Raw genomic sequence first — 22,656 nt, forward strand, 5'->3', positions numbered from 1 at the left:
CAAGCACTGGTGATGCAAGACTAACTACAGGTATAGGCGAGCTCACTGGTAGTACACACTATCTGTTTAAGTCATGGCAGAGAAGGAATTGACGGTGTTTGTTGTCGACTTGCACCCTTCCGCAAAACAATCGCATGAATATCTATTTGATGTTCTTGCTGGAAAGCTTCTAAAGGGCTTGAAAACGGATTACATTTCGGTATTGGCATATCATTCACCGAGAACTGAGCATAAGCTTGCGGAGAAAGGTGTATTTCCAGGCATTGAGGTTCTAGTGGACTTCGAAGTGCCAACCTATGACTTACTTGCTAAACTCAAGAAAACCTTGACGCCCAATGAGAGTTGGGAGAGCTCTCAGAGTGATTCTTTTCAGAGTCTCATCTTCTCATTGAGTCTCCTCGAGGAGACTAAGAAGAAAGCATTCACAAGGAACGTTGTCGTCCTTACAGCTGAGAATTCTCCACTTGAGTCTCTCAATGAAGAAAAAGCGGGGGGTGTTCCTCGACTTATTCAGGGCCTCAATGTCAACTTGATAACAGCAATAGCCGGTGCAAAGACAGAGTCTGGTTTGAGCGAGAAGTGGTCTCTATTGAATTCTGCTTTCAGCAAATTTGTGCTTTTCACATCTGATGAGGCTCAGCGTATCGCCAAAAGTGAATCAAGCAATAAAAAAGTTCGGCCAATGTCGGTCTACAGAGGAGAGCTACGGTTTGGCGCAAACTTCCAAGATATCATCGACCAAAAAGCATACAATGCAGAAGCCGATGATTGTGCCCTTGCATGGCCCATAGAAGTCTTCCCTGCAGCAAAGAAAGACGTTACTTCCACATCAATGCACGACTACTTGTTGGAGAATGGTGAGCTTATAAGGCTAGAAAGAAAGTCGACCCACTACGTCTGGTCCAAGAACGATGAATACCAACGACCGGAATATCCTGAAGATGAGGATGTTGACACGAAAAAGTTCGACAAGGTTGCGGTCGAATCCAAAGATTTCACGTCAGGCTTTAAATTCTCAAATTTTGACTTGATTGCTCTAGATGAAGATTTGATGGACTCAGCCCGGCTCAAAATTTTTTCAGCATTTGACATTTTAGGATTTGTGAAACAAGCGAACATACCACAAGCATATCTAACTGGAGAGTCATTCTTTGTTGTACCAGAAAAGTCTGCATCTCTTCGAACATCCCTCAATCACTCGGCATTTGTTAAGGCTATTTTTGAACTCAAAGCAGCAGCGCTTGTCCGTTTTGTGAGGAAACAAGCAAAGGAAATCGAGTTGGGTGTCCTATTTCCAATAAAAGTCGATGATGGTGGGACTTTCTCGCACAACTTCCTCTTGATAAGGTTACCTTTCAAGGAAGACGAGAAGATTGGAAACTTCCCTCCTTTACAGGCATCAAATGATCTGGAATCTGATGCCTCCTCCTTGATGGAACAGTTTATCAAATCGCAGACATATCTGGGTCGTGAAACAAAGGATGGCTTTTTGCTTAAATCAAGGAGAGTCACTATGCGAACTTCAGAGAACTCAAAATTGCCATTGCCTGGTTCTGAAGAAACGGACCCTTTCCTTGTTTCTTCGCCGGCTCAAGCCAGATTCGCTCGCTATATGAAAACCATACTTGTGAAGTCCTTGACAGCTGATAACCTCGATGATTTTTTTCAGCAAAAGGAATTCGTCAACAACGTTCTACGTGACTCTCCGCATTTTACTAATTTCCTCAACATGGCAAATTGCTTGGGTCTGTCTCTGGAGACAGACTGGCTTAAGGAACTACAAATACCGTCCAAAAACTTTGCTAAGAGACTTGTTGATGAGTTGGATGTTTCCTACGTACGCAAAGCTGATATCAAAAAGAAAAAGCCAGGAAAATCTGAAGATGGCTATACTAAGGGTAATTATGGTGCTGACGAGGGTCAATACGATGAAGTTCCTGACTTTGGCTTCTGATCCTATTTACAAGTCCAATCTATTTACAATTTGAAAAGCTGGTTGCGCAAGTCAAATTCCCTATCCTTGGCCGTTCTCTTCCTGTTGCTGGAGTTACCGGTACCATCCTCACCGAGTCTATCATTGAGCCTGTTGTAAACACCTGTTTCCAGAACACGGCTTTTTTCCTCGTTTATCAACTTTCTCAAATCGGATGTCTCGATTTCGAGAATCGCCTCCTTGTCAAAAAGACCCTTATATCTTCCATCCTTGGCTTGTCTCCATGTATCAACCCAAAAGTTCGCCATACCCAACTCATCATACCCTCCGTCGGGTCTGAGCTTGCCCCTCTTTTTGGCGATGTTGTATAGCAACTCATGAATGTCATTTGTGGGATGATTCAAGTAATATTGGTAGCACTTCCCATTGGGTTTTTGTAAATTGAGAACGTAGAGAAGATAATCAGCCAAGATGATCGGATCGATGAATGAATTGTGTACGCATCCCACAAGTGCAAGGGAGAGCATAGTTTCGCTATCCTTCACCGTGGGAAGAAACACACCAGGAGTATCATACACTAGAATATCAGGATCCTTACTCAATCGAATGACTTCGCTGGTGCTCCTAGTCACACCAGGCTGACCACCTGTTCTAGCCACTTTCCGTTTTTTGGATGAAACACCTTTCGGTAGCTGGTTAACATATCCAACAGACCGTAGCGTATTGACCAAAGTTGACTTACCGACATTGGGCATACCGATAATCATAGTTCGAAGACCAAGTGGGGGTGGCGGGTACATAGTATCGTATTTCTCTTCCAATAGCTTGAGGATGGACTTAGCATCCCTGTTGCTTCTGGCATCGATGAATAGAAATTTCTCGTTCCCATGCCATTTTTTCTGCAAGTCGGGCTTGAGCACTGAAAGATCTTTCTTGGAGTAAAGGACAATCTTTTCCTTCTTGGCTAATACTTTATCGAAAAGCACATTTGTAGTTGATATTGGAGCTCTGGAGTCTCTCACCTCAAGCACTAGATCCACTTGCGGAGCAAGATAGCTGAAACGAGTAAGAGCCTTCTGATGATGGCCCTTGAAATTCGATAGGGGTAATCTGTAATCGGGAAACACCCTTCTCGGCACAAAAGACATAAGTGATCCTCAGTCTTGGTGTGACTTCTATGCTTCGCGATGATGTACAGCTGAAAATCTCAAGACACCAATATGCCATTGATCACGTTTACAGGATTGCCATGTTCGGGTAAGACGAAATGGGCCAAGGAACTTATAAGTCAACTTGAAAAGAGAATCCAAACAGCCCAGGAATCCAGTGCTCCCGGACACAACTATAAGATTGTCTATCACTCTGATGAAACGCTTGGTGTAAGCCATGATTCCTACAAGGAGTCAATTACGGAGAAAAGTGCTCGTGGTGCTCAGATGTCTGCTGTCAAAAGAGACTTGTCGAGAACATCCTTTGTCATTCTTGACTCTCTCTCGTACATCAAGGGCTTCAGATATCAACTCTTTTGCGAGGCCAAGGGTGTAGTGACCCCACATTGTGTCATTCATGTGGTCAGCTCTTTGGACAAGTGTCTTGAAAGAAACGAAACATCTGAGAACAAATGGGACCCAGAAGTGATAAAGCAGCTTCAGATGAGATACGAAGAGCCAAAGGACGATACAAGGTGGGACTCCCCATTGTTCGTCTTGGTAAATGATTACGAGAACGAGACTCTACCAGTTGAAGAAATCTGGAATGCCCTTGTTTTGAAAAGAGCACCTCCACCAAACGCTGCTACTCTCGTGAAACCCACATCCAGCAATGACTACTTGCAACAATTGGACAAGGTGACACTGGATGTTATCTCCAAGTGTCTTCAACAGCAACAGCTCGCAGGCGCAGGTGGACAGGTTCGTATCAGTGATGATATGTCTATCGATTTGCCTATAAAAATTGTTAGCACCCCACAGTTTCAAAGAATAAGAAGGACATTCATCTCGCTAAATAGAATGCGCCATATCGACACCGACCGAATCCTTCCTATGTTTGTCGACTACGTCAATTCTACCTTTGAAAATGAAGACTGAGCCTCATCATGATGTCTTGCTCTAATAAACGTTAATAGACCTAATGCAAATGTGAAAGTTCCTAGCGCTTTCTTTCGTTCGTCCACTTGAAATGCACGTTGCCGTCGTCATCATACATCTTCTTCTTGCTTCCGTTCTTCATCAATTCCTTAGTGGTTTCTAGTCTGTCTTCAACTTCCCTGAGCTGCTTCTCTCTTTCCATCCTCTCCTTCAAAAGCTTGAAATCTGCGAGCTTTTGTTTATCGACCTTCTCCTTGTCCTCGAAATCTATGTCTTTCACAACGTTTTGACTCGTCTCTAACTGATCTATGCGAAGTCTGTTTTCTTTTCTATCAAGCATGCTCTCATCAGTGTTGAAGAACTCCTCGGCCTTAAACAGCTCTGCATCGTTCTCGTTGTCGACAAACACTGTATGCTTTCCTCCTGCCTTGAATCCAAGCTTGTTTTTCAACTTCTCAATCTTCTGAAGTTCATTTAACCTCATCGTTCTGACATAGTTCACGTCCTGAGACTTGTATAGCTTAACTTGTTCTGTGGAGAGTGCCTCGTTGCCTCTATCAGTGATAAGAATACCATCCTCGTCGGTTCTTTTTCTTGTCATGGCATGGTAGTATTCATCAGGATTATACTGGGCAGCTTTCTGCCTGAGAGCCTTGAGGGCAGCTTGTTTCTTGTGGTAGTCAGCTGCTCTCAACCGGTAATCCTTCTTCTTTTCTAGAAGACCATACTTGGCCCTATCCAGAGTTTGGGAACGCTCCCTATGTTGTTTTTTCTGAACGTTATGCACTAATTTAGCCATGGCGGATGATATGAGAAGAGACCTCTATTTTCCTCCTCATCGCATCTATGTATCTAGGTATGCAGGCTATTCGATAAGACCAAATTGATACCCCCATTAACTTGAAGAGCACCGGGGATATGTTAATACTACAAACCAAGCATGATCCTTCAATTTAAAAAAGAGAAGAAATCTTGCTCTAAATACCCATAAATTACTTATCTTTGCAAAGAAAGACTAACATATATTCGTTCCAGTATCCACGCTACGGTAAAAACTTACTTCTTTCCTATTCTTGGATTGTATAGATTAGCTTGGTTTCAAAAGATAGCATGAATGAGCGACCCGTAAACCTTCTGGACCCTTCACCAGGTTGTGTAAATGCCACTTTCGAAGTAGGTCACGTGCACTCTATGCAACTTTGAGACTAGCGATTTTTCAACGGACTAGATCATCATCAACTTGATATGTATAGGCTTCCCAATCTTGCGAGGGTTGCCCGTGTCAATTCATCCAGACCTTTCCTTTTATCCCATAGGCTACGTCGATTCAACTCAACAAAAGTTTCTCCCGAAGAGCATACCGAGGAGGCCCCAGAAAACATCGATGTACCATGGTATCTTAGACAAGACGTCTCATCTCCTTTGCTTGAAAAAGAGGAAGTTAAGCTCCCGTCTATTCCTGATTATGCGCCCGCAGAGGTTCGCAAGTTTTGTGATCTCATGGCCAATTCTTATGGTATGAGCGATATTCTACTTTTCGATATGACAGAACTAGACGAGTCTCACGATTATAGAGCCAACAACAAGAATACGGACTTCATTATCATCTGCTCTGGTAAGTCCGAGAAACATAACTTTAAAGCAGCTGGCGAGTTTCGCTACTACCTCAAGCACGAACATGACTACGTGCCTCATATGGAGGGAATGACAAATGGAGCCTTGTCCCCAGTGATGCGGAGACGTCTCCTTAGGAGGGCCTCCAGAGGACCACCAGCGACCCATAATGATTACGGCATGTCAGCAAACTCATGGATCTTTTGTCAACACGAGAATATCGATGTACATATATTGACCAAGGAGAGGAGAGAGGAGTTAAACCTTGAGTCCATGTGGTGCAAGCCTGAAGATGCTGACAAGTACATCTCAAAGGATACCTCGCCAGATTTCTCTGACCACATCTTCAGTGGTATCAGGCGCTTCCATACATCGTCCAGAGCCTATTCAAGTTCCGGCGCCTTGCAGTCACAAATCGATAGTCTCACGAGCCTCAACAGCGACTCTACGGATGCTGAGATAAAAAAGCATATTGATGAATTTGAAGCCGAGTTCAACGGTCCCACCGCTTATGATCACAATTTGAGATTTAAACTCTACAAGACTGTTCATCTTGCTCGTCCCAGTCTCGTCACGTTTGAGCAGGTCGAGAAGGTTCTTTTGGAGAAGTATGCTTCTCTTGAAATAGCTCTTGACTCCACACTTGACTTGACGGAGGAGAAGTCTCAAGATGTCACGGAGTACGTCAAACTTTTGATTGATTCCCCCGAATGGAACAAAAACCCGTTTGAGAAGATACACGCCGACCACAAGTTTCAAAAGCTCTCATCTTTTATTCGCATGCTTTACTGCTTCTCGAATGATATATTCGCCATGACATCTAACCCCGATTTCCTTCCACTTGTATGGCGTCTTTCGTGCCATGAGATCCTGCAACCCGTCACTTCAAAACAGGTGGATGAAGTCATCGAAGAAGGTGTTTTACAAGTTGGTGACCCTGGCAAGAAGCTAGAAATGGCATCTTATGACGCAGATGCTGTTTTGGAGCTAATTGCCCACCATTACGATGGCACTGGTGAAAAGGTTTCCCCTGAATTTGAAGAACTACTTTTATTCACCTACGGCAACGCAGGCAAATGGGATCGCTTCTGGAACTTTTGGAACGAGACCTGTTTCCTCAGACTGACTTCAAAGGAGGAAGTGCTCAAATCCTGGCTCAGACTCGTCATCTTCTTGAGTCTTACAAACAACAAAACCCAAATATTGCATCTTTTTAACCATCACTGGGATATCGGTGGTGGTGTTGGAGGCACCGTGATCACCGCTCTACGAGAGAATGGTGGAGCATTCAGCTCTGAGAAGGACTCTCAAGCTTTTAAAGCTGCAGTTGAATCAATGCTCCAGACCCTCGGCACCGAAAAGTTCGAAGGTGTGCAGAAATTTATTGCTCTGATTTGAGCCCTATGTATATAGCTTTTGCACCCAGGGCGCGTGAATACATGCACTGAAAATATCTCCACAATTTACGTATCGCGTCGCGCTAAGAGACCATTCTTTCGACATGTCTCTAGAGAAAGAACTACTAAGATATAAATTACAAATTAAAGAATGGGAACGGTCGTTTGCTACGAGCAATGACCGGATCCCGTCAAAAGCTGACGTCAAAGCGAACCAGGAAATATACAAAGCATACAAAACATACAACCACTTGAAGTCAAAACAGAAGAAGAAGCAACAACAAGCGGAGCGTGAACTGCTGAAGGATGATGGCAAGAAAGGAGGGGGCACTTCATCCCTTGAACCGCTAGATTTTGTGCCATCTGTTGACGCCGAGGAAGAGTTGGAGGATGAAGGAAATGCACTTTCTCATGCTGAGTTGGGCCCCACACCGCAAGCAAATGGCAAAGTACTCTCTTTGTTTGATATCATGAGTCCTCCAGAATCGTCGCCCTCGCGTAAAGAGATTGTGTCATCGAAATTGATCAATTCATCCCCGTTGAAGGACACAGCTGTGTTCAAGACGCCTACCAAATCAGTGAAGAGGATTGAGCTCTCTGACTTAACACCGGCAAGGAACAATCTGGCCAAAAAGTCTCTCACCTCTGTGCTACAGCTGGTTTCAACACCCAACAAAAATGCTTCCTCCAACGATAACATCGAAACTCCGTTCTATTTGGGGAAAGTCAATAATAGGTTTCAATTCAGCCCCGGTACTGGCGATCTGCCGCTGAAAAACCTGCCAACCACACCAGTGAGAAAGCTGAGCGAGAATCCCAAAACTCCATCGAAACTTCTAGAGGAACCACGGTTTCTGACTTCTCCGTCTCCATTCAAAACCGAGCGTATGTCGTCGTTCGGCAACAACAAGAAGCTCACAGACGTATTTAACGAGGCAATCAACTTACAAATCGATGAAGAGCTCAAGGCGGAGGTTGAGTCGGAGCTCATGTTGGAGATGGAACGAGAACTAGAAGAAGAGGGAGCCGCAGCACAAGACGAACCTACAGCACGCAAAACTCGCAAGAGAATCACACAAAAGAGAACCACAAGAAGATGGAAGATCAAGCCCAGAGGAGAAAGTGAAGTTATAGAAACTTTCGAGGGCAAAAACGTGCATGATGAAATCAAGAAATTGGAGGAGAAGGAGAAAAATGACCTCATTGAGTATATCGAAGGTCCAAGAGAAGATCAAGAGTCTCACTCATCTGAGGAAGAAACCGAAATTGTGGTCAAACCTAAGCTGCTGGAGCCCGCAAACAAAAGAAAGAAGCTCACACCAATAAGCAACAACTTCAAGCGACTCAAGATCAATGATCCTCGTACCAAGAGGTTTAAACAAAGGATGAGAAGGCGTTAAAGAATTTGCATTAATTTTATAGATTACGAAGGAATGGCAACAACTAATTCATCATTATCGAGACCTTCGCCAAACTGAACTTTGGAATGTTTGGGTAAAGCCTGTGCTGTGGTCTCTGTCATGGAAGACCCGCTGCTGACATAGACTGGTTTTTTCCACTTCTGAGCGTCATTTTCGTAGTCCCAAGTATTCTTTGCAAGAGCAAGTTCTTGGTCTATCTTTTCTTGTTGGATTTCCTCTTGTAAATCCTTTATCTCGTCGTCATCCTCAGTGGTATCCGCCTCTACGTGCTTCTCCACCATCTTGACCTTACCATCCTTGATCACCATCTCCACGACCTTCTTCGTACGGCCCGTTCTTTGTTTCTTCTGTTCTTCGTGTTTTCTTTGCTGTTTCTGTTGCTTCTTGAGCTGGAGGGCTCTCTCGACAGGTGAAAGCCACATGCTGCCACTCGATTGCAGGGGCATCTCAAAATCCGCTGCATTGTCTATGATTCTTGTTCTTTCGGCACCTGTGGCCTGAAAATTAAGCAATGTGTCGAGTCGTTCCTGTGCCATAAGAAGGTCCGGGTTAACGTCTTTTGTCTTCTCGTAATGCTCGAGCTCCTTTATCTGGTCGGCGAGCTCCCTCTGCTTTTGCTCATCCTCTTCCTTTAGCTTGTTAAGTTTCTTTCTTTCCTCGTCTGCTTTCTTCAAAGCGGCCTCCTGTGCCTTCCAAAGGTTTTCGCCCGTACCTACGGAAACCTTAATGCCTTTCTTTGGCTTTATGTGAGAAGGCTGAGATTGGATAGCTTTGTCTGCGGGCTTTTCCTTCTTCGCATCTAATAATTCCTTTTCGGACCTCAAGATCTTCACGATTTCATTCTTCTCTTTTGCTGATAGAAGCTCGCGTCCACAGAATGAACAAGGTTGCAAACCCTCTTTCGAGCAAATGATCTTACCACAGTTGAGGCAGTTTGGAGCCACCTCGAAAAGAGGGTGTCTTGTGGCCATGCAGTTACACTGGCGGCGAATAGCCGAGTTGGAATGATCAATTTCGGCAGAGGCTCTTTCCACCTCAAGATCGTTAAGTGCCGCTTCAATGTCTTTGAGATTGTCAAGATTCTTCTTCTTCGTCTTCTTGGCCGCAGCAGGGCTTAATTTGTTGGATGGCTTGCTATCAGCGAGTTCAGATGTCATCACTGATGTCTTATTGTTCTTGAGTCTCGATCCAGAAGCTGGTTTCTGCTCTGGTGCCTTGTTCCATGCGTTCTTGCCGTTCTTGTTGTTGGCTGCAGCTCTTTCTCTCGCCTTCTCCTCCCTTATTTCAGCAAGCCTCGCCTCATCCTCCATCTTCTTCTCGTCCTCCTTTTTTAGTCTCTTGAATTCGTGGATCAAGCTGAATGTGTCATCGCTCGGTCCTAGGAAGTCGAGGAAATGGGACTCTAGCTCGTGATCGGACGGTAGGGACAATGCATATGTGACCATCTCTTTACACTGGTCTTTATCAATCGGTAGGATATCTGCAATCGCATTCACGGCATAGCTGTATAGTCTTTCGTATGCCATCGTAATGTAGGTGAAGATTGCGAAGATCAGTCGCCTCTGATATGCTCACCGAGCGCCCCACCAAGTACTACAAAATGAGCCATAGTAGCAAATTTACCATTATTTTCTTCGAAGAAATAGTAGTTTCTTGCCAATTGCCTGCAATTGTGCTTGGGGTATAATTAATATATAGTCGTCATTTTTGGAATGCATCCCTAGTTCACGTACAGTGCAAGCTGCAAGAGTTGCTGCCTATGGAAACCTTCGAGCAACAAATCCAACTTGGTACAAAGAAATAAGAAAATCAAGTTACCGACTCGTCCATCCACGGAAACCCCTGGCTATAATGTAAATGGGGTAGACGAGCAGATCTCGGTCAATCATTGAGCCTCAGACATTTTGGGCTGTGCAGTAATTAAGCCCATTTAGGACTTTTCACAGTGCCTTCTCGATTGGAATTGCATGAGCTCGCTACAAATCTAGGGCAAAGAATCCTGATTATGGGATACAGTCACTTGTTCAAGCGCTATCAAATGAAAGCTTGGTTAAATTGCTACCATCGCTCAAGAAGAAGCAACCCTTTTTGGAGGTTCAATTGCATTTGTCTTCAAATTTTTAACCGAACAATAAGAACGCAAAGTAAGCCGCTCAGATCCACCCTTGCCGAACTAAAGAATAATTCCTGCGGTGCGGCAGATGCGACCTTTTTGTACATTTGGAATAACCAGGCTCCTTTCTTTCTATTTCAAGGGGAAGACAATTTCCAATTGAGGCCAATACAGAGGTAGCAAATAAGTTGGCCAAATTGAAAAACTCCTGGAATGTACCCCAGATTGAGTTTAAGTTCACATATGCCCAGGTGCCTCGAGAACCCTGCGCGATCTGCAGCCGCCCAAGATGAAACACCCGAGGGAGTCGCAGATTCTGAAACACTTCACCCTTTTAAAAGCCAGAAACCTGGCTGAATTATTCTTTGTATCCTCAATTACTCTTCCATGACTGCCCTCGTTAAGTACCCTGATAACGCTGATGTAAGAAGCTGCCTTCAAATGCTCGATGCATCGGCTACCATCGAGCCTATGCAGAATTGGCTGCAAAAAACCAGTCCAAAAAGAAACTTGGTCTCATGCCCCCATATAAAGCAGGAAATCGCCCAGTCTTCTCCCCCTCGTAAATACCACAAACGAGATAATACCTTTCAATTGAGTCCCACCATGTCTTTAGACGAACCCCAGATTCGTTACCTGATGCTCCTGAGCAACTTCCTTGTCATACACCGCCTTGGATTGGGTTCCTTTGGCCAGGCCCTTTTGGCCAAATACAAGAAGAATTCTTCTTCCATGCTTGCTCCAGATGATAGCAAGATTGGCACCATGATGGAACCCGTCTGCCACTCGGCGGCCATGCCTCACCTCAAACCCCACACAAATGGGTTGGTGGCGATTAAAATGATGAAGACCCCCTTAAAAAAGCACTCGGATTACCTCAAAATCACAGAGGTTCGCTTCATTCACAGTATGCCCTGTCACGTTAATTTGTTGCAGATCCATCACGTCTTTATCGACAGCTTGAGTGGAAAGCTTTGTATTGTTATGGAGGCCATGAACCAGAACTTGTACCAGCTTGTTCAAAAGCATGCCAACAAGTCTATAAACCAGGAGGTTATCAAGTCGATGCTTGCCCAGGTACTTAACGGCATCCGCCACATCCACGCTCAAGGCTTCTTCCACCGCGATGTCAAGCCGGAGAACATATTGGTGACTCCGACGGTTCAATACTACGGTGGAGTTGAGAATATCCCGCCAGAAAGAAAAGATGACTTCTACATGGTCAAGTTGTGTGACTACGGCCTCGCCCGCCATTATAGCAACACCAAAGACCTCACTCCTTACGTTTCAACGCGTTGGTACAGAGCGCCGGAGATCTTGTTGAGGCTGCGGTGCTACACACAGCCGATCGATATCTGGGCCTTTGCATGTGTGGCTGCCGAGTTAGTCAACTCTCGGCCCTTGTTCCCCGGTGCTAATGAGGCAGAGCAGATGTGGCATGTTCTCAAGTGCCTCGGTCATCCCACACGGCCCGAGCCGGGCGAAGAAGCTTTCGGTGGCTACTGGGAAGAGGGAGAAGATCTTGCAGAAAACCTTGGTGTCTACATGCCGCTGACAAGTGGGCTGAGTATGGAGAAGATCTTGCGCCGCCCAGGACTTCACCAATTGAGCGACATGCTTCGTCCCTGTTTCTTGTGGAATCCAGACGCGAGGCCCACGGTCTTTGATCTCGCCCAGCACGACTACTTCAAAGGCACCATTTTAGAAGAAGATCCGCTTCACTTTGTCACCTCGACTATGACTGATTGTGCCAGTCCCGAGACCCTCTACTCGGACACATTAGTCAATAAGTCTCCAGATGTGCTCCAGAATCTTTTGCAACAGAAAGACACGGGTTACGACGTGGTGAGCTTGAGGGCACCTTACTTGCCGGAACAGGAGGTGTACAATGAGCATTTGAGCACCATCTTTGGGCTGCGGAATGCGTCTATTGATCCTCCACGGCTCAACGAAAGTTGGGCTTACGATGGCACCAGTAGAGAAGAAGAGCCGGTTATGGAGCTAGCACTGATGGCGCCATTTGAGGATGTCAGTTTTGAAACAGACAGCTCTGTTAACCATAGAATCTCGTGTTAAGCAGCCGCGGGCGGCTGCAGATATAGAAGCGCAGATAATAACTTGTATCTGTTAGTGAAAAGTGATGAATTTATTGTGAAGTATTGCATTTGATGATACAATTCTCATCAACGGGTATCATTATTCTTCTCTTTTGTTTTTTGGTTGGGCTAGCCCAACACGTCAGAGTCGGCCTATCATCTGACTACCCCACATCGTGACCAAAGTAGAAAGCGATGCCGAGATCAGAAGACTAGTCAAGCCATGCAGGCCGAACCTTAGTCTCCATATAAACTTACTAGATTTTCGAGTACACCAGCCTTCCAAAGGAAATAACAACATGTGCATTTTGATTTCAACAACATCTCATCCCGATTATCCCTTGATTTTGCTATCTAACAGAGATGAGTACCTCGCCAGGCCTACACAGCTAGCCACTGCTCGGAAGACATCCAAAGATACACAGATCCTATCGCCCCTAGATATGGCCAGGCCAGAGCATGGCACTTGGATTGGTATCACCTCAGATGGAAGACTCGCAGTATTGGTAAACTACCGAGAAGATACACAAATTGCGGGCAAGGTATCACGAGGCATTCTCCCGCTTGAATACCTCGTTTCCGACCTTCTGGACGATGAGTGGTACGATGGCCTTGAGGAGAGAATGAATAAGAAAAGCGGTGTCACAGGAAAACCCACCAAGCTCAGTGAAATCGGCGGTTTCACCTTGTTGTATGGAAAACTAGAGCTAGACAACAATTCCCGACTCAAACCACTCAACCTCATGAGCAACCGTGGCGACAGGGGCAAGGTACATTCCCGAGAAGTCTCGCTTGATGGTCTACATGATCAATTCCACCGCCAGGAGACGTTCGCCCTCTCCAATTCGTTGTACTACATGCCTTGGCTGAAGGTGGAACTAGGCCGGAAGAAACTCGATAGTCTTGTCCAGCGTGCTGCTGCAGAAGACTACAGCCGAGAGGAACTCATCGAGTCTTGTTTCGAGATCTTGAGCTCCGACACGTATGACGCCGAAGTTCGAAAGAAGGGTACGTTCGACCAGAAAATGACCGAGCTTCAAAACTCCATCTTTATCCCACCGCTCGCCACACCATATGAACTGAAACTGGCTGAAACAGGCTACGCCGTTGGTAAATATTACGGTACCCGTACGCAGACAGTGATTGCTCTCTCCAAAAACGGCATCTTGCACTATTACGAGCGTGATTTGTATACTGGTGACACAGACAAGATGCAACCCCGTGAGCAGCATCTTCAATTCACTCTAGGTAACAAATAGCAATTTGCCAAGCTATGAACGGCCATGAGAGTCTCAATTGAGCATTTTTCCTCTACTCTTTTAACCGGATCTCTGTGCTCTGAAACTGCAGTGGCTAGATTGCGCGCCTGTCAGATCCTCTATTTTATCTCCGCGGGCATCGCTCATAGCTTGTTAATTAACGTCCCTATCTCCCTAACCCTTCTTCGGAATGTCATTGACCACTAGTACCACAGAGCCGTACACCACTCTTTATCATAGGGAGCCTTTGCATCCTTCTAGGAATCCTCCCTTGTTGGTTTTTATTCCTGGTAACCCCGGTCTCATAGACTATTACACCACTTATCTTGACTTGATCGCCAAACAGCACCGTCACTATGAAATCCTAGCCATCAGCCATGCTGGCTACCAAACCTCGGATGATTATGAGAAGGTTTCAAATGCCGATTTCTATGATTTGGACTATCAGGTGCTCCACAAATGCCGGGTCATCCGGGACCACATCCTCGCCACCAGAGGAGATCAGAAAGTGGAGGTCTCCTTCTTGTGTCACTCCGTTGGATCATATATCATGCAACGTGTGGCCAAACGCCTAGTGTATGATGTTGAATACAACCAAATCGTGAACATCAAGTTCGTGGGGCTTATTTGCCCGACCATCGTGGACATTGCCAAGTCCCTCCTGGGCCAATACTTCACCTCGTTGTTCAATTGGCTTCCCTTGGTGCATGTTGCAGTGTACTTGATAGTGGTTTTGCAGTGGATTTTGCCTGACCGGGCGGCTGAGTCACTTATCCGTAATCGCATCATCGCCAAGCCCGCCCAGACTGATAAGGACCTGGTTGAGTCGTGGGAAAATGCGGTCACAGCAACGAAGAAGATTTACAAGTCTAAAAGTATCGTTCGTCAGACAATCACCATGGCGAAGGAGGAACTCAATCAGATCCATCGCGATGACGAGTTCAACGACTGGTTCTTCAAAGAGTTGCCCACATCAGGAGCCAAGCTCTGGTGCTTTTTCGCTCCATTCGACTATTGGGTACATGACAACTCCAGAGACTATGTTTTGACAAGATACCACGATGCTCTGAATGAAAACGTTCGTTTCGAAATCGGTGATGCGGACACCGAGGAGAAGAAAGCCATCAATCACAGCTTCTGCATTGATCAAAGCGTTGAGTTTGCCGAAATTACCTGTGACGCATTGTCGAAAAGCTAAATTTTGACGCAAATGCAATAATGACGCCCAAAATGTACAGAAAAAATTGCAAATGCCGTAAATTTTTCACTTTAGTAGCGTAACGAGCGACTCATAGTCATGGCATCACTGATGTTGGGTGCGAAATGATGATTCAGAGTCACTGCGAGCACCTGCATCTCTTGATTATCGCTGCTTGACTCAAGGGCGACGCACGTATATTGGCTCATCGGCGGTTACTCGTGTATGCGGCTCAGGCTTTTTGGCACATTAACGCCAATTTTTCGCCAAGTACTGCTCAACAATAGAACTTGACTTGACATATAAAGATCCACTTTTCGCGGCGAAATCTCATCAACAATGGCGAACGCAGCTGAAGTCCCCCCAAAGATGTCAAGCGACAACCTGGGATCCCTTGAACTCAAGGATAACGATCAGATTGCTAATGATGAGAATGAGTTAGGTATTCCCGTTTGGTCTGAAGAAGAGAAGCACAAACTAGACAAGATCTACAGAAAGTTGGACTTCAGGATTATCCCTGCCCTCTGGTGCATGTACTTTCTAACTTCGTTTGGATCTAACGTCTATGGTGTCACTTTGACAATGAATAGATCTGAAGGACATTCTTTGCGTCAAAGATTAGACCTTTCTGCCCATGATACCTCCACTGCTTCGGCGTTATACTACGTTGGTTACATCATCTTTGATGTGCCCATGAACTTGATCATGACTAAAGTATCGCCGCAATCGTGGTTGGCCAGAATTGTCATTACCGTTGGTGTTGTGTACGCCTGTTACCATTCTTTGCAGAACCCAGCTGGTCTTAAAGCCGTGCGTTTTATCTCTGGTATGGTCGGTGCCGGTACCTGGCCTGGTTTGAGTTACTACGTCTCCTTGTGGTACCCTAACGATAGACAAACTAGACGTATTGGCTACTATTATACTGCTGCCCAGCTTTCTGCTGCAGCTGCTGGCCTTGTGAGTGCAGGTTTCCAGAAGATGGATGGTGATAGAGGTTACACTGGCTGGCAATGGATGTACTTGGTTTACGGTTGTGTCACCATTGCAGTTGGTATTTCCTTGCTTTGGTGGCTTCCAGACAGACCAACACATCAACGGAAAGAAGCTACCACCAAGTTCAAAAGAATTTTGAGTACCGTTTTTTACTCACCTCCCCCTCTCACAGGTGAAGAAAAGAGCATGCACCTTAAAGATATCGAGCATCGTTATAAGTTACTCAAGTGGACTTGGAGAGATGTCGTTCAAGTAATGACTGATCTCCGAGTCTGGTTCATCATTTTGATGTATTTTGGCGCTGTCGGTACCGGATTCGGTTTGGCTGTGTTTGGTTCTACAATCATTGCCGCACTTAACCCAGACCTTTCGAGTATCAATGTTTCCCTCTTATATGCTCCGATCTGGCTTTTTGATCTTGGCGGCATTTTGCTCATAACACCCTTTGCGGACAGATACAAGAATCATCGAGCATTCTTCTTCTGCGGCGCATGTGTGATTATCATGGTAGGCTTGTTTGTTACAACTTTCGCAAAAGGCTTCTGGAATAGGTGGGCCGGACTCTTGATCTCAGGTTTTGGATTGGGCCCTACAATCCCTATCTGCATGTCTTGGTCAGCTGAAATGTTTGGTCCTCGCTATGGTGACGTTGGCAATGCAGTGAGTGCGGCCATTGTCTCTGGCTTGGGTAACTTGGGATCTGTTACTGCTACCTACGCTTTGTACTCCGGCTGGCCATCTGATGAGACCCGTCTTTACAGGAACTCTAACATGACCTTGGTGGGTATGTTAGGTATAAGTGTGGTCTCTGCACTCGCGTGTCATATGCTCAAGAATAAGATCAGGCAAACATAATAGAGCGTTTCAAGCACGGCTTTTATGAGATGTTTGTTGAATAGATTCCCTTACATAATATGTTTTTAGGCACTACAAATTAATTTCGCAACAATTGTATCACTGACTGAAGTTTTAGCTCCTCAAGGCCAACAATTGAAGAATTCAGTAGATGGCATCTCATTGCGGAAAAGAGGAGCTGTGGCTTCATTTTTTTTTTCTTTTTAGCGAGTGCATACCTTGCGTATCTCGCTAGCAGAGCTGAGCATTTTATGTGAGATTTTCGCGCATCTCATCTCGCTCAACGGTTATCAATCTAAGTGGTCCTCTTTTGCAAACACTACAACCAATTACACCAATATGTCAGCTACCGACAAACAAGCCTTGCCGTTCACTGAGCAGCACTATTTCTCCTCGTACGATCATTTTGGAATTCACGAGGAGATGTTGAAGGACACTTCCAGAACCTTGTCCTACAGATCTGCCATGTATAAGAACAAGCATTTGTTCAAGGACAAGGTTGTCTTGGACGTTGGTTGTGGAACAGGAATCTTGTCCATGTTTGCTTCTAAGGCCGGTGCCAAGCATGTCTACTCTGTCGACATGTCGAACATCATTGGAAAGGCCAAAGAGATCATCTCATTGAACGGTTTCGAGGACAAGATCACCTTGTTGCAGGGCAAATTGGAAGATATTGAGTTGCCTGTTGACCATGTTGATATCATTGTTTCTGAATGGATGGGCTACTTCCTCTTGTACGAGTCCATGTTGGACACTGTGCTTTACGCTAGAGACAAGTACTTGGTCGAGGGTGGTTTGATCCTCCCAGACAAGTGCTCAATGTACATTGCTGGTATTGAGGATGGCCAGTACAAGGATGACAAGATCCATTACTGGGAGGATGTTTACGGTTTTGACTACTCTCCATTCATCAAGGTTGCCATGGCCGAGCCTTTGGTTGATACCGTTGACAACAATTCATTGATCACTACACCCCATAAATTCTTCGAATTTGACATTAACACTGTCACCAAGGAGCAATTGTCTTTCCACAGACTGTTCTCTCTCAGTGCAATCGATAGCGACTTGTGTCATGCCTACATTGTGTGGTTCGACTGTGACTTCCCAGGTGACGAGAAGGTGACCTTGTACACTGGTCCTATGAAGGCCTACACTCACTGGAAACAAACTGTGTTCTACATGGATCAGGTTCTTGACTTGCGTAAGGGCGACAAGATTAAGGGTCTGATTGCCTCGAGACCAAACGCTTCTAACCCGCGTGAGGTGGATATCGAGATCCAGTGGAAGGTGGACACCGTCTCCAACGATAAGTCCCGTGAGCAGGAAGGAAAGTACAACTACTTCATGCGTTAATTGGCATCCAAAATTTTGCATCAGATTTAGATTCACAAGCTCTTGCATTTGCTTCCTCCATGTATTAATAGAGAATTTGTACTTTCGCAGCCATTCGGTAATCCGCATGTAGTGACTCTCTTACCCTTCGCGCATATTACCATATACACTTGCTTAGCTCTTTGACGCCACTGTATGTTCACTAGAAGTGTTCTTCTAGGATTACGAAACGCAAGGCACTTTACTACATCAAGTTTGAGAAGAATGTCCAAAACAGATCAGGAATGGCAGGCCATCCTTTCCCCGGAACAGTTCAGAGTCTTAAGACAGCTGGGTACTGAAGCACCCTTCACCGGAAAGTACACTGACACTCCGGCAAGCGAGAAGGGTGTTTATGAGTGTGTTGGTTGTGGCTCGCCACTTTATAAAGCCAACACTAAATTTCAATCGAGCTGTGGCTGGCCTGCATTCTTTGATGCTATTCCTGGCGCCTTGAAGACGATTGAAGACAGATCATTCGGGATGACAAGAACAGAGATGCGTTGCGCTAAATGCGATGGCCACTTGGGCCATATTTTCAAAGGTGAAGGCTACAACACGCCAACAGATGAGAGACATTGCGTGAACAGTGTTTGCTTGAAGTTCAATCCCGAGTAAGTTCTCATTATTGAGAAGACAGATTAGTAAGTGGGGGAATAGGTGTTTGATAGAGGGGGGGATATTGGTTTAATAACATGTTGATATACATTTATGAGCAAATTGTTGCTGGACATAGTGATTAGGCAATGTAAGGGATCATGGCGGTCCTTCTCAACTTTTTGTAATCGTCACCAAATGTCTTCAAGTACCTCTTGTGCTTCTGGACAGCCCAAATGTACATCTGGCCAGAACCAACAATCATGAAGAGCCATGCAGACCAGTTACCGACCAAAATAGAGTAGACCACCCACCCAAGAGACTCGAAAAAGTAGTTTGGGCAAGAAACCAAGTCAAAACCGTAACCATATGGAATGACGTAAGCCTTGCTATCCTTGTTTCTGAGGTTGGACAAAGCAACGTGGGTCTGGAAGTTAGACAATTCAGCAAAGGCCCACACGGCAAAGAGAGCATAGTTCACAGTGGAAGGCAAGGAGTTCACGTGGAACACAAACTTCTCGAGCGATCCAGCCGAGGCCAATGAAGCAGTATCCTTACCGTAAACGAAAAAGGCTAAGTTGAAGCCAGACAAGAACCAGTAGTGACTGGAGTTCTTGAACAAGTTGAAAAGAGGCATGGTAGCGTTAGAGAACCTGTGGACGAAAAGGGTCTCGTACTCTCTCTTAGCAAAGTGCAAAGTGACCATGATGAAGGCAAGAACTTGAGTTTGGGTCTGGGGAACTTGCTTGTAAATGGCAAAATAGCCGTAGAACAAGAGATGAAGCACCAACGGACCCAAGTACTCTAACAAGAACACAGTACTCCAAGCGATCTGAGGACCCAAATCCTTGGCATAGATATCGACCACCTTCGTCAATTCAGCACCAGTAAAGTAGTCCATCAAGGATTTGGAGGAGTCTAAAGCAATCTGTTTTCCATTAGCATCCTTGTAAGTGAGTCTGATCCGGTTGGGGTTCAACTTGTTGTCCGTAGCAATTTTGTTCACAATTGGAGCAATCAACAAGGAGTCAAGGGACCGAGAGTAGCCCTTAATGTTCTTCGATCTTGGGACGACTGCAATTGAGGCCATGGTTGATTCGGAAGTTAAGGATGAAGATGTTGGGAGCGCACCAATGTATATATGTGGGTCGTGCGAAACTGGCCGGGACTCGTCTTATCTCCCTGAAAATTCACCGTGTTTCCGATTATTTGAACTTGTTTTATAAATTATTATTCAGCTAGACCCAGTTTGGGCTGTTCGAGGAACCAGTGAATATCCATTGTCTCGACAGGCGAATTGACAGGTAGTGATCTTTACTGAGCCGACTACACAAACTCCGGAAACCTATACCAGATCTGGAAAATGTCTCCTTCGCTATATCTTGAAATAAAAAAAAAAAAACAGATGCGCTGTGATCAGTTTTTTTTAGTAAGAAGACGTCGGAATATAATTTTAACGGAATTGACCAGTATGGTAGTGGGTCCGGTTCATTGCTCTCTCCAAAAGTTCATCCTACTATTGAATTATGAAATGAAAAAAGTAATATTGTTCCTTTTTTTTTTCTTTGGAAAGATATCTTGTTGGATAAATTTCAATTGTCTAATTCCTGAGACTACCATTTTCATAATACAATTTATCTGAAATGATATGGGATTTACAAATTCTAGGGCTGAAACTTCGAACACTGCAAAATTGTTAAAAGTTGTAGAAATTAGAGAAACGTCTTGAATTCAAAATAATCTCGTAAAAAATCTAAATTGGCGTACAAAGTACACGTATTAATCCACATCAATGGTTAATTTCCTCCGTAGTCCGTCTTAGATCGTCATTTTGCACCCATGCGCAGTGACTGACGTCTAGAAAATTCCATGAGGGCAAACAACTCATAATGAGTATCATTGAGGGCAAGGTCACGTGTATTCCTCCACCATTTCGCACGAGAATCACTGACGTCCTCCTGTTCAGTCCACAGTTTTTTCTTGTACGGATCATAACGAAAAACAATTTACAAAATGTCAGACTGGGATAATGTTACTGTTATTGGTCAGAAGGCCCGTGTTGGTGGCGGTGGCCCAAGGGAGAGAGTCGCTCGTTCTCAGGCCGAAGTGAACGCTGCTAGAAGAAGTGGTGCTGCTATCAACACCGAAAAGAAGTACGGTTCCACCAACACCAAATCTAACCCCGAGGGCCAGAGATTGACCAAGTTGGACAACACGGATGATGTCGTCAGCGTGAAGAAGGTTGAGGCCAGCGTTGGTAAGACGATCTCGCAAGTCAGACAAGAGAAGAAGTTAACCCAGAAAGATTTGGCTACCAAGGTCAACGAGAAGCCTCAGGTCATCAATGACTACGAGGCTGGCAGGGCTGTGCCTAACCAGCAAGTCTTGGGTAAGATTGAGAGAGCATTGGGAGTCAAGTTGAGAGGTAAGAACATTGGTGAGCCATTGTTCGGCCCCAAGAAGAAGTAATCCTACTTGGTATCATAGACTTAAATAGTTTGCACTACACGAATCACGACGCCAGCCTTCTTTGTCTCATTTATTGTAAATTCTCTCGTATGCCTGCAACCCTTAGCAACAGCCCAGCTGTTGCGGCCGCTGTGTTTGATGCCTTCCAAGATCCACCCTCTTGCCAGGTTGTGGAGTAGCTCTATCATTTGCCTCCTCAAGGGGCAAGGCACGAGCAATGCTATCAAAAATTTCTAGAACACCCTCGCCGGATTTGGCGGAGCACTCCTTGTGTACAACCTTTGTGGGAGCCTCTCCAGCAGCGGTGGCCTCCTGATTAAGCTGCTCTAGATACTGTTCAACCTCGGTCTCCTCAACTTCTCTTTCATCGGCCAAGTCAGCCTTGTTGCCTACTAGTGCGAGGACGATGCCTTCCGGCGCCCTCTTCTTCAACTCCTTGATCCAGTCCTGGGCTTTCGTGAAGGAAGCCTGGCTTGAAATGTCGTAAACACACAACGCAGCGTTTGCGTTTCTGTAGTACATGGGTGCCAAACTCTTATAACGTTCCTGGCCGGCAGTATCCCAGATCTCAAACTTAACTGTCGTTTTCAATTCAGGCAATGTGATGGATTGAGTAAGGAAGGCGGCACCGATGGTGGACTCCCTCATGTCGTCAAAAGTGTTTTTGACAAAACGATGCACTATCGAGGATTTGCCCACTGCACTCTCCCCAAGAAGCACCAACTTGAATTGGACAAATCGATTCTCGGACATCTTGATTGATTTCGTTTGCACAGTCACTATCTATCCAGGTGTTTACTTGTAGGAATGATATCGCACGGTGCTTGCACGACCAGCTTGGGGATGGTTAGATCCCGGTGTAGGGGGCCACCCTGGATTAAGCAGTGCATTAAGCAACGCTGCAGCAGTGCAAACTATAAGAACAGGATCTCACTTTCGGGCTCAATTCCGATTATTTTTTGAAGGTCTCATTGCCTCGGACACAATATTATCGTTTCTATTTTTAAACATCCTCGGTCCCGCCGCATCCCTCCATGCACAATCTTCCGTCAGCTCATGATTAGGCATTAGACTTCGGTACGGGTGTCAGCGTCAGCCCACAGGATTTGATCCGATGGTATCGGCTCGGCAAATAAACCATCCTGTCCCGAATTGGCCCACTTCGTATATGGCCGTTGGTGCACGGCTAGCGCCGTACTGTACATAGACCGAGATCTTCTGCATACTTACGCGGCATAGGTCACTAGTGCTCG

At 45.4% G+C, this 22,656-nt stretch overlaps 16 protein-coding genes across 16 annotated transcripts; 11 read left to right on the top strand and 5 right to left on the bottom strand.

The window, feature by feature from the left end:
• Positions 1-73: 73 nt before the first annotated feature.
• YKU80 (ATP-dependent DNA helicase) lies at positions 74-1,954 on the top strand (the record flags this gene model as incomplete). The annotated part of the gene is made up of 1 exon (XM_024856012.1): positions 74-1,954. The coding sequence occupies one exon, from the start codon at positions 74-76 to the stop codon at positions 1,952-1,954; it is 1,881 nt and encodes a 626-aa protein (XP_024715611.1).
• Positions 1,955-1,977: 23 nt separating this feature from the next.
• MTG1 (putative GTPase) lies at positions 1,978-3,081 on the bottom strand (the record flags this gene model as incomplete). Its single annotated transcript, XM_024856013.1, has 1 exon — positions 1,978-3,081. One exon carries the CDS (start codon positions 3,079-3,081, stop codon positions 1,978-1,980), a length of 1,104 nt encoding a protein of 367 aa, XP_024715612.1.
• Positions 3,082-3,153: 72 nt separating this feature from the next.
• KTI12 (Kti12p) lies at positions 3,154-4,020 on the top strand (the record flags this gene model as incomplete). Its single annotated transcript, XM_024856014.1, has 1 exon — positions 3,154-4,020. One exon carries the CDS (start codon positions 3,154-3,156, stop codon positions 4,018-4,020), a length of 867 nt encoding a protein of 288 aa, XP_024715613.1.
• Positions 4,021-4,081: 61 nt separating this feature from the next.
• On the bottom strand, positions 4,082-4,819 carry C7M61_000579 (rRNA-processing protein; the record flags this gene model as incomplete). The annotated part of the gene is made up of 1 exon (XM_024856015.1): positions 4,082-4,819. One exon carries the CDS (start codon positions 4,817-4,819, stop codon positions 4,082-4,084), a length of 738 nt encoding a protein of 245 aa, XP_024715614.1.
• A 446-nt stretch (positions 4,820-5,265) lies between these two features.
• Positions 5,266-7,032, top strand: C7M61_000580 (uncharacterized protein; the record flags this gene model as incomplete). Its single annotated transcript, XM_024856016.1, has 1 exon — positions 5,266-7,032. The coding sequence occupies one exon, from the start codon at positions 5,266-5,268 to the stop codon at positions 7,030-7,032; it is 1,767 nt and encodes a 588-aa protein (XP_024715615.1).
• A 103-nt stretch (positions 7,033-7,135) lies between these two features.
• Positions 7,136-8,431, top strand: C7M61_000581 (uncharacterized protein; the record flags this gene model as incomplete). The annotated part of the gene is made up of 1 exon (XM_024856017.1): positions 7,136-8,431. One exon carries the CDS (start codon positions 7,136-7,138, stop codon positions 8,429-8,431), a length of 1,296 nt encoding a protein of 431 aa, XP_024715616.1.
• A 23-nt stretch (positions 8,432-8,454) lies between these two features.
• On the bottom strand, positions 8,455-9,978 carry C7M61_000582 (uncharacterized protein; the record flags this gene model as incomplete). Its single annotated transcript, XM_024856018.1, has 1 exon — positions 8,455-9,978. The coding sequence occupies one exon, from the start codon at positions 9,976-9,978 to the stop codon at positions 8,455-8,457; it is 1,524 nt and encodes a 507-aa protein (XP_024715617.1).
• Positions 9,979-11,171: 1,193 nt separating this feature from the next.
• IME2 (protein kinase) lies at positions 11,172-12,641 on the top strand (the record flags this gene model as incomplete). Its single annotated transcript, XM_024856019.1, has 1 exon — positions 11,172-12,641. One exon carries the CDS (start codon positions 11,172-11,174, stop codon positions 12,639-12,641), a length of 1,470 nt encoding a protein of 489 aa, XP_024715618.1.
• Positions 12,642-12,960: 319 nt separating this feature from the next.
• On the top strand, positions 12,961-13,920 carry C7M61_000584 (uncharacterized protein; the record flags this gene model as incomplete). The annotated part of the gene is made up of 1 exon (XM_024856020.1): positions 12,961-13,920. The coding sequence occupies one exon, from the start codon at positions 12,961-12,963 to the stop codon at positions 13,918-13,920; it is 960 nt and encodes a 319-aa protein (XP_024715619.1).
• Positions 13,921-14,110: 190 nt separating this feature from the next.
• On the top strand, positions 14,111-15,118 carry C7M61_000585 (uncharacterized protein; the record flags this gene model as incomplete). Its single annotated transcript, XM_024856021.1, has 1 exon — positions 14,111-15,118. The coding sequence occupies one exon, from the start codon at positions 14,111-14,113 to the stop codon at positions 15,116-15,118; it is 1,008 nt and encodes a 335-aa protein (XP_024715620.1).
• Positions 15,119-15,487: 369 nt separating this feature from the next.
• C7M61_000586 (uncharacterized protein) lies at positions 15,488-16,966 on the top strand (the record flags this gene model as incomplete). The annotated part of the gene is made up of 1 exon (XM_024856022.1): positions 15,488-16,966. The coding sequence occupies one exon, from the start codon at positions 15,488-15,490 to the stop codon at positions 16,964-16,966; it is 1,479 nt and encodes a 492-aa protein (XP_024715621.1).
• A 339-nt stretch (positions 16,967-17,305) lies between these two features.
• On the top strand, positions 17,306-18,319 carry HMT1 (protein-arginine omega-N methyltransferase; the record flags this gene model as incomplete). The annotated part of the gene is made up of 1 exon (XM_024856023.1): positions 17,306-18,319. The coding sequence occupies one exon, from the start codon at positions 17,306-17,308 to the stop codon at positions 18,317-18,319; it is 1,014 nt and encodes a 337-aa protein (XP_024715622.1).
• Positions 18,320-18,562: 243 nt separating this feature from the next.
• C7M61_000588 (peptide-methionine (R)-S-oxide reductase) lies at positions 18,563-18,955 on the top strand (the record flags this gene model as incomplete). The annotated part of the gene is made up of 1 exon (XM_024856024.1): positions 18,563-18,955. One exon carries the CDS (start codon positions 18,563-18,565, stop codon positions 18,953-18,955), a length of 393 nt encoding a protein of 130 aa, XP_024715623.1.
• A 121-nt stretch (positions 18,956-19,076) lies between these two features.
• C7M61_000589 (trans-2-enoyl-CoA reductase (NADPH)) lies at positions 19,077-20,024 on the bottom strand (the record flags this gene model as incomplete). Its single annotated transcript, XM_024856025.1, has 1 exon — positions 19,077-20,024. The coding sequence occupies one exon, from the start codon at positions 20,022-20,024 to the stop codon at positions 19,077-19,079; it is 948 nt and encodes a 315-aa protein (XP_024715624.1).
• A 923-nt stretch (positions 20,025-20,947) lies between these two features.
• Positions 20,948-21,403, top strand: MBF1 (Mbf1p; the record flags this gene model as incomplete). Its single annotated transcript, XM_024856026.1, has 1 exon — positions 20,948-21,403. One exon carries the CDS (start codon positions 20,948-20,950, stop codon positions 21,401-21,403), a length of 456 nt encoding a protein of 151 aa, XP_024715625.1.
• Positions 21,404-21,505: 102 nt separating this feature from the next.
• YPT52 (Rab family GTPase) lies at positions 21,506-22,156 on the bottom strand (the record flags this gene model as incomplete). The annotated part of the gene is made up of 1 exon (XM_024856027.1): positions 21,506-22,156. One exon carries the CDS (start codon positions 22,154-22,156, stop codon positions 21,506-21,508), a length of 651 nt encoding a protein of 216 aa, XP_024715626.1.
• Positions 22,157-22,656: the final 500 nt, after the last annotated feature.

This window comes from Candidozyma pseudohaemuli (assembly GCF_003013735.1).
Source record: "Candidozyma pseudohaemuli strain B12108 chromosome Unknown scaffold00001, whole genome shotgun sequence".
Lineage (NCBI taxonomy): Eukaryota > Fungi > Ascomycota > Pichiomycetes > Serinales > Metschnikowiaceae > Candidozyma > Candidozyma pseudohaemuli.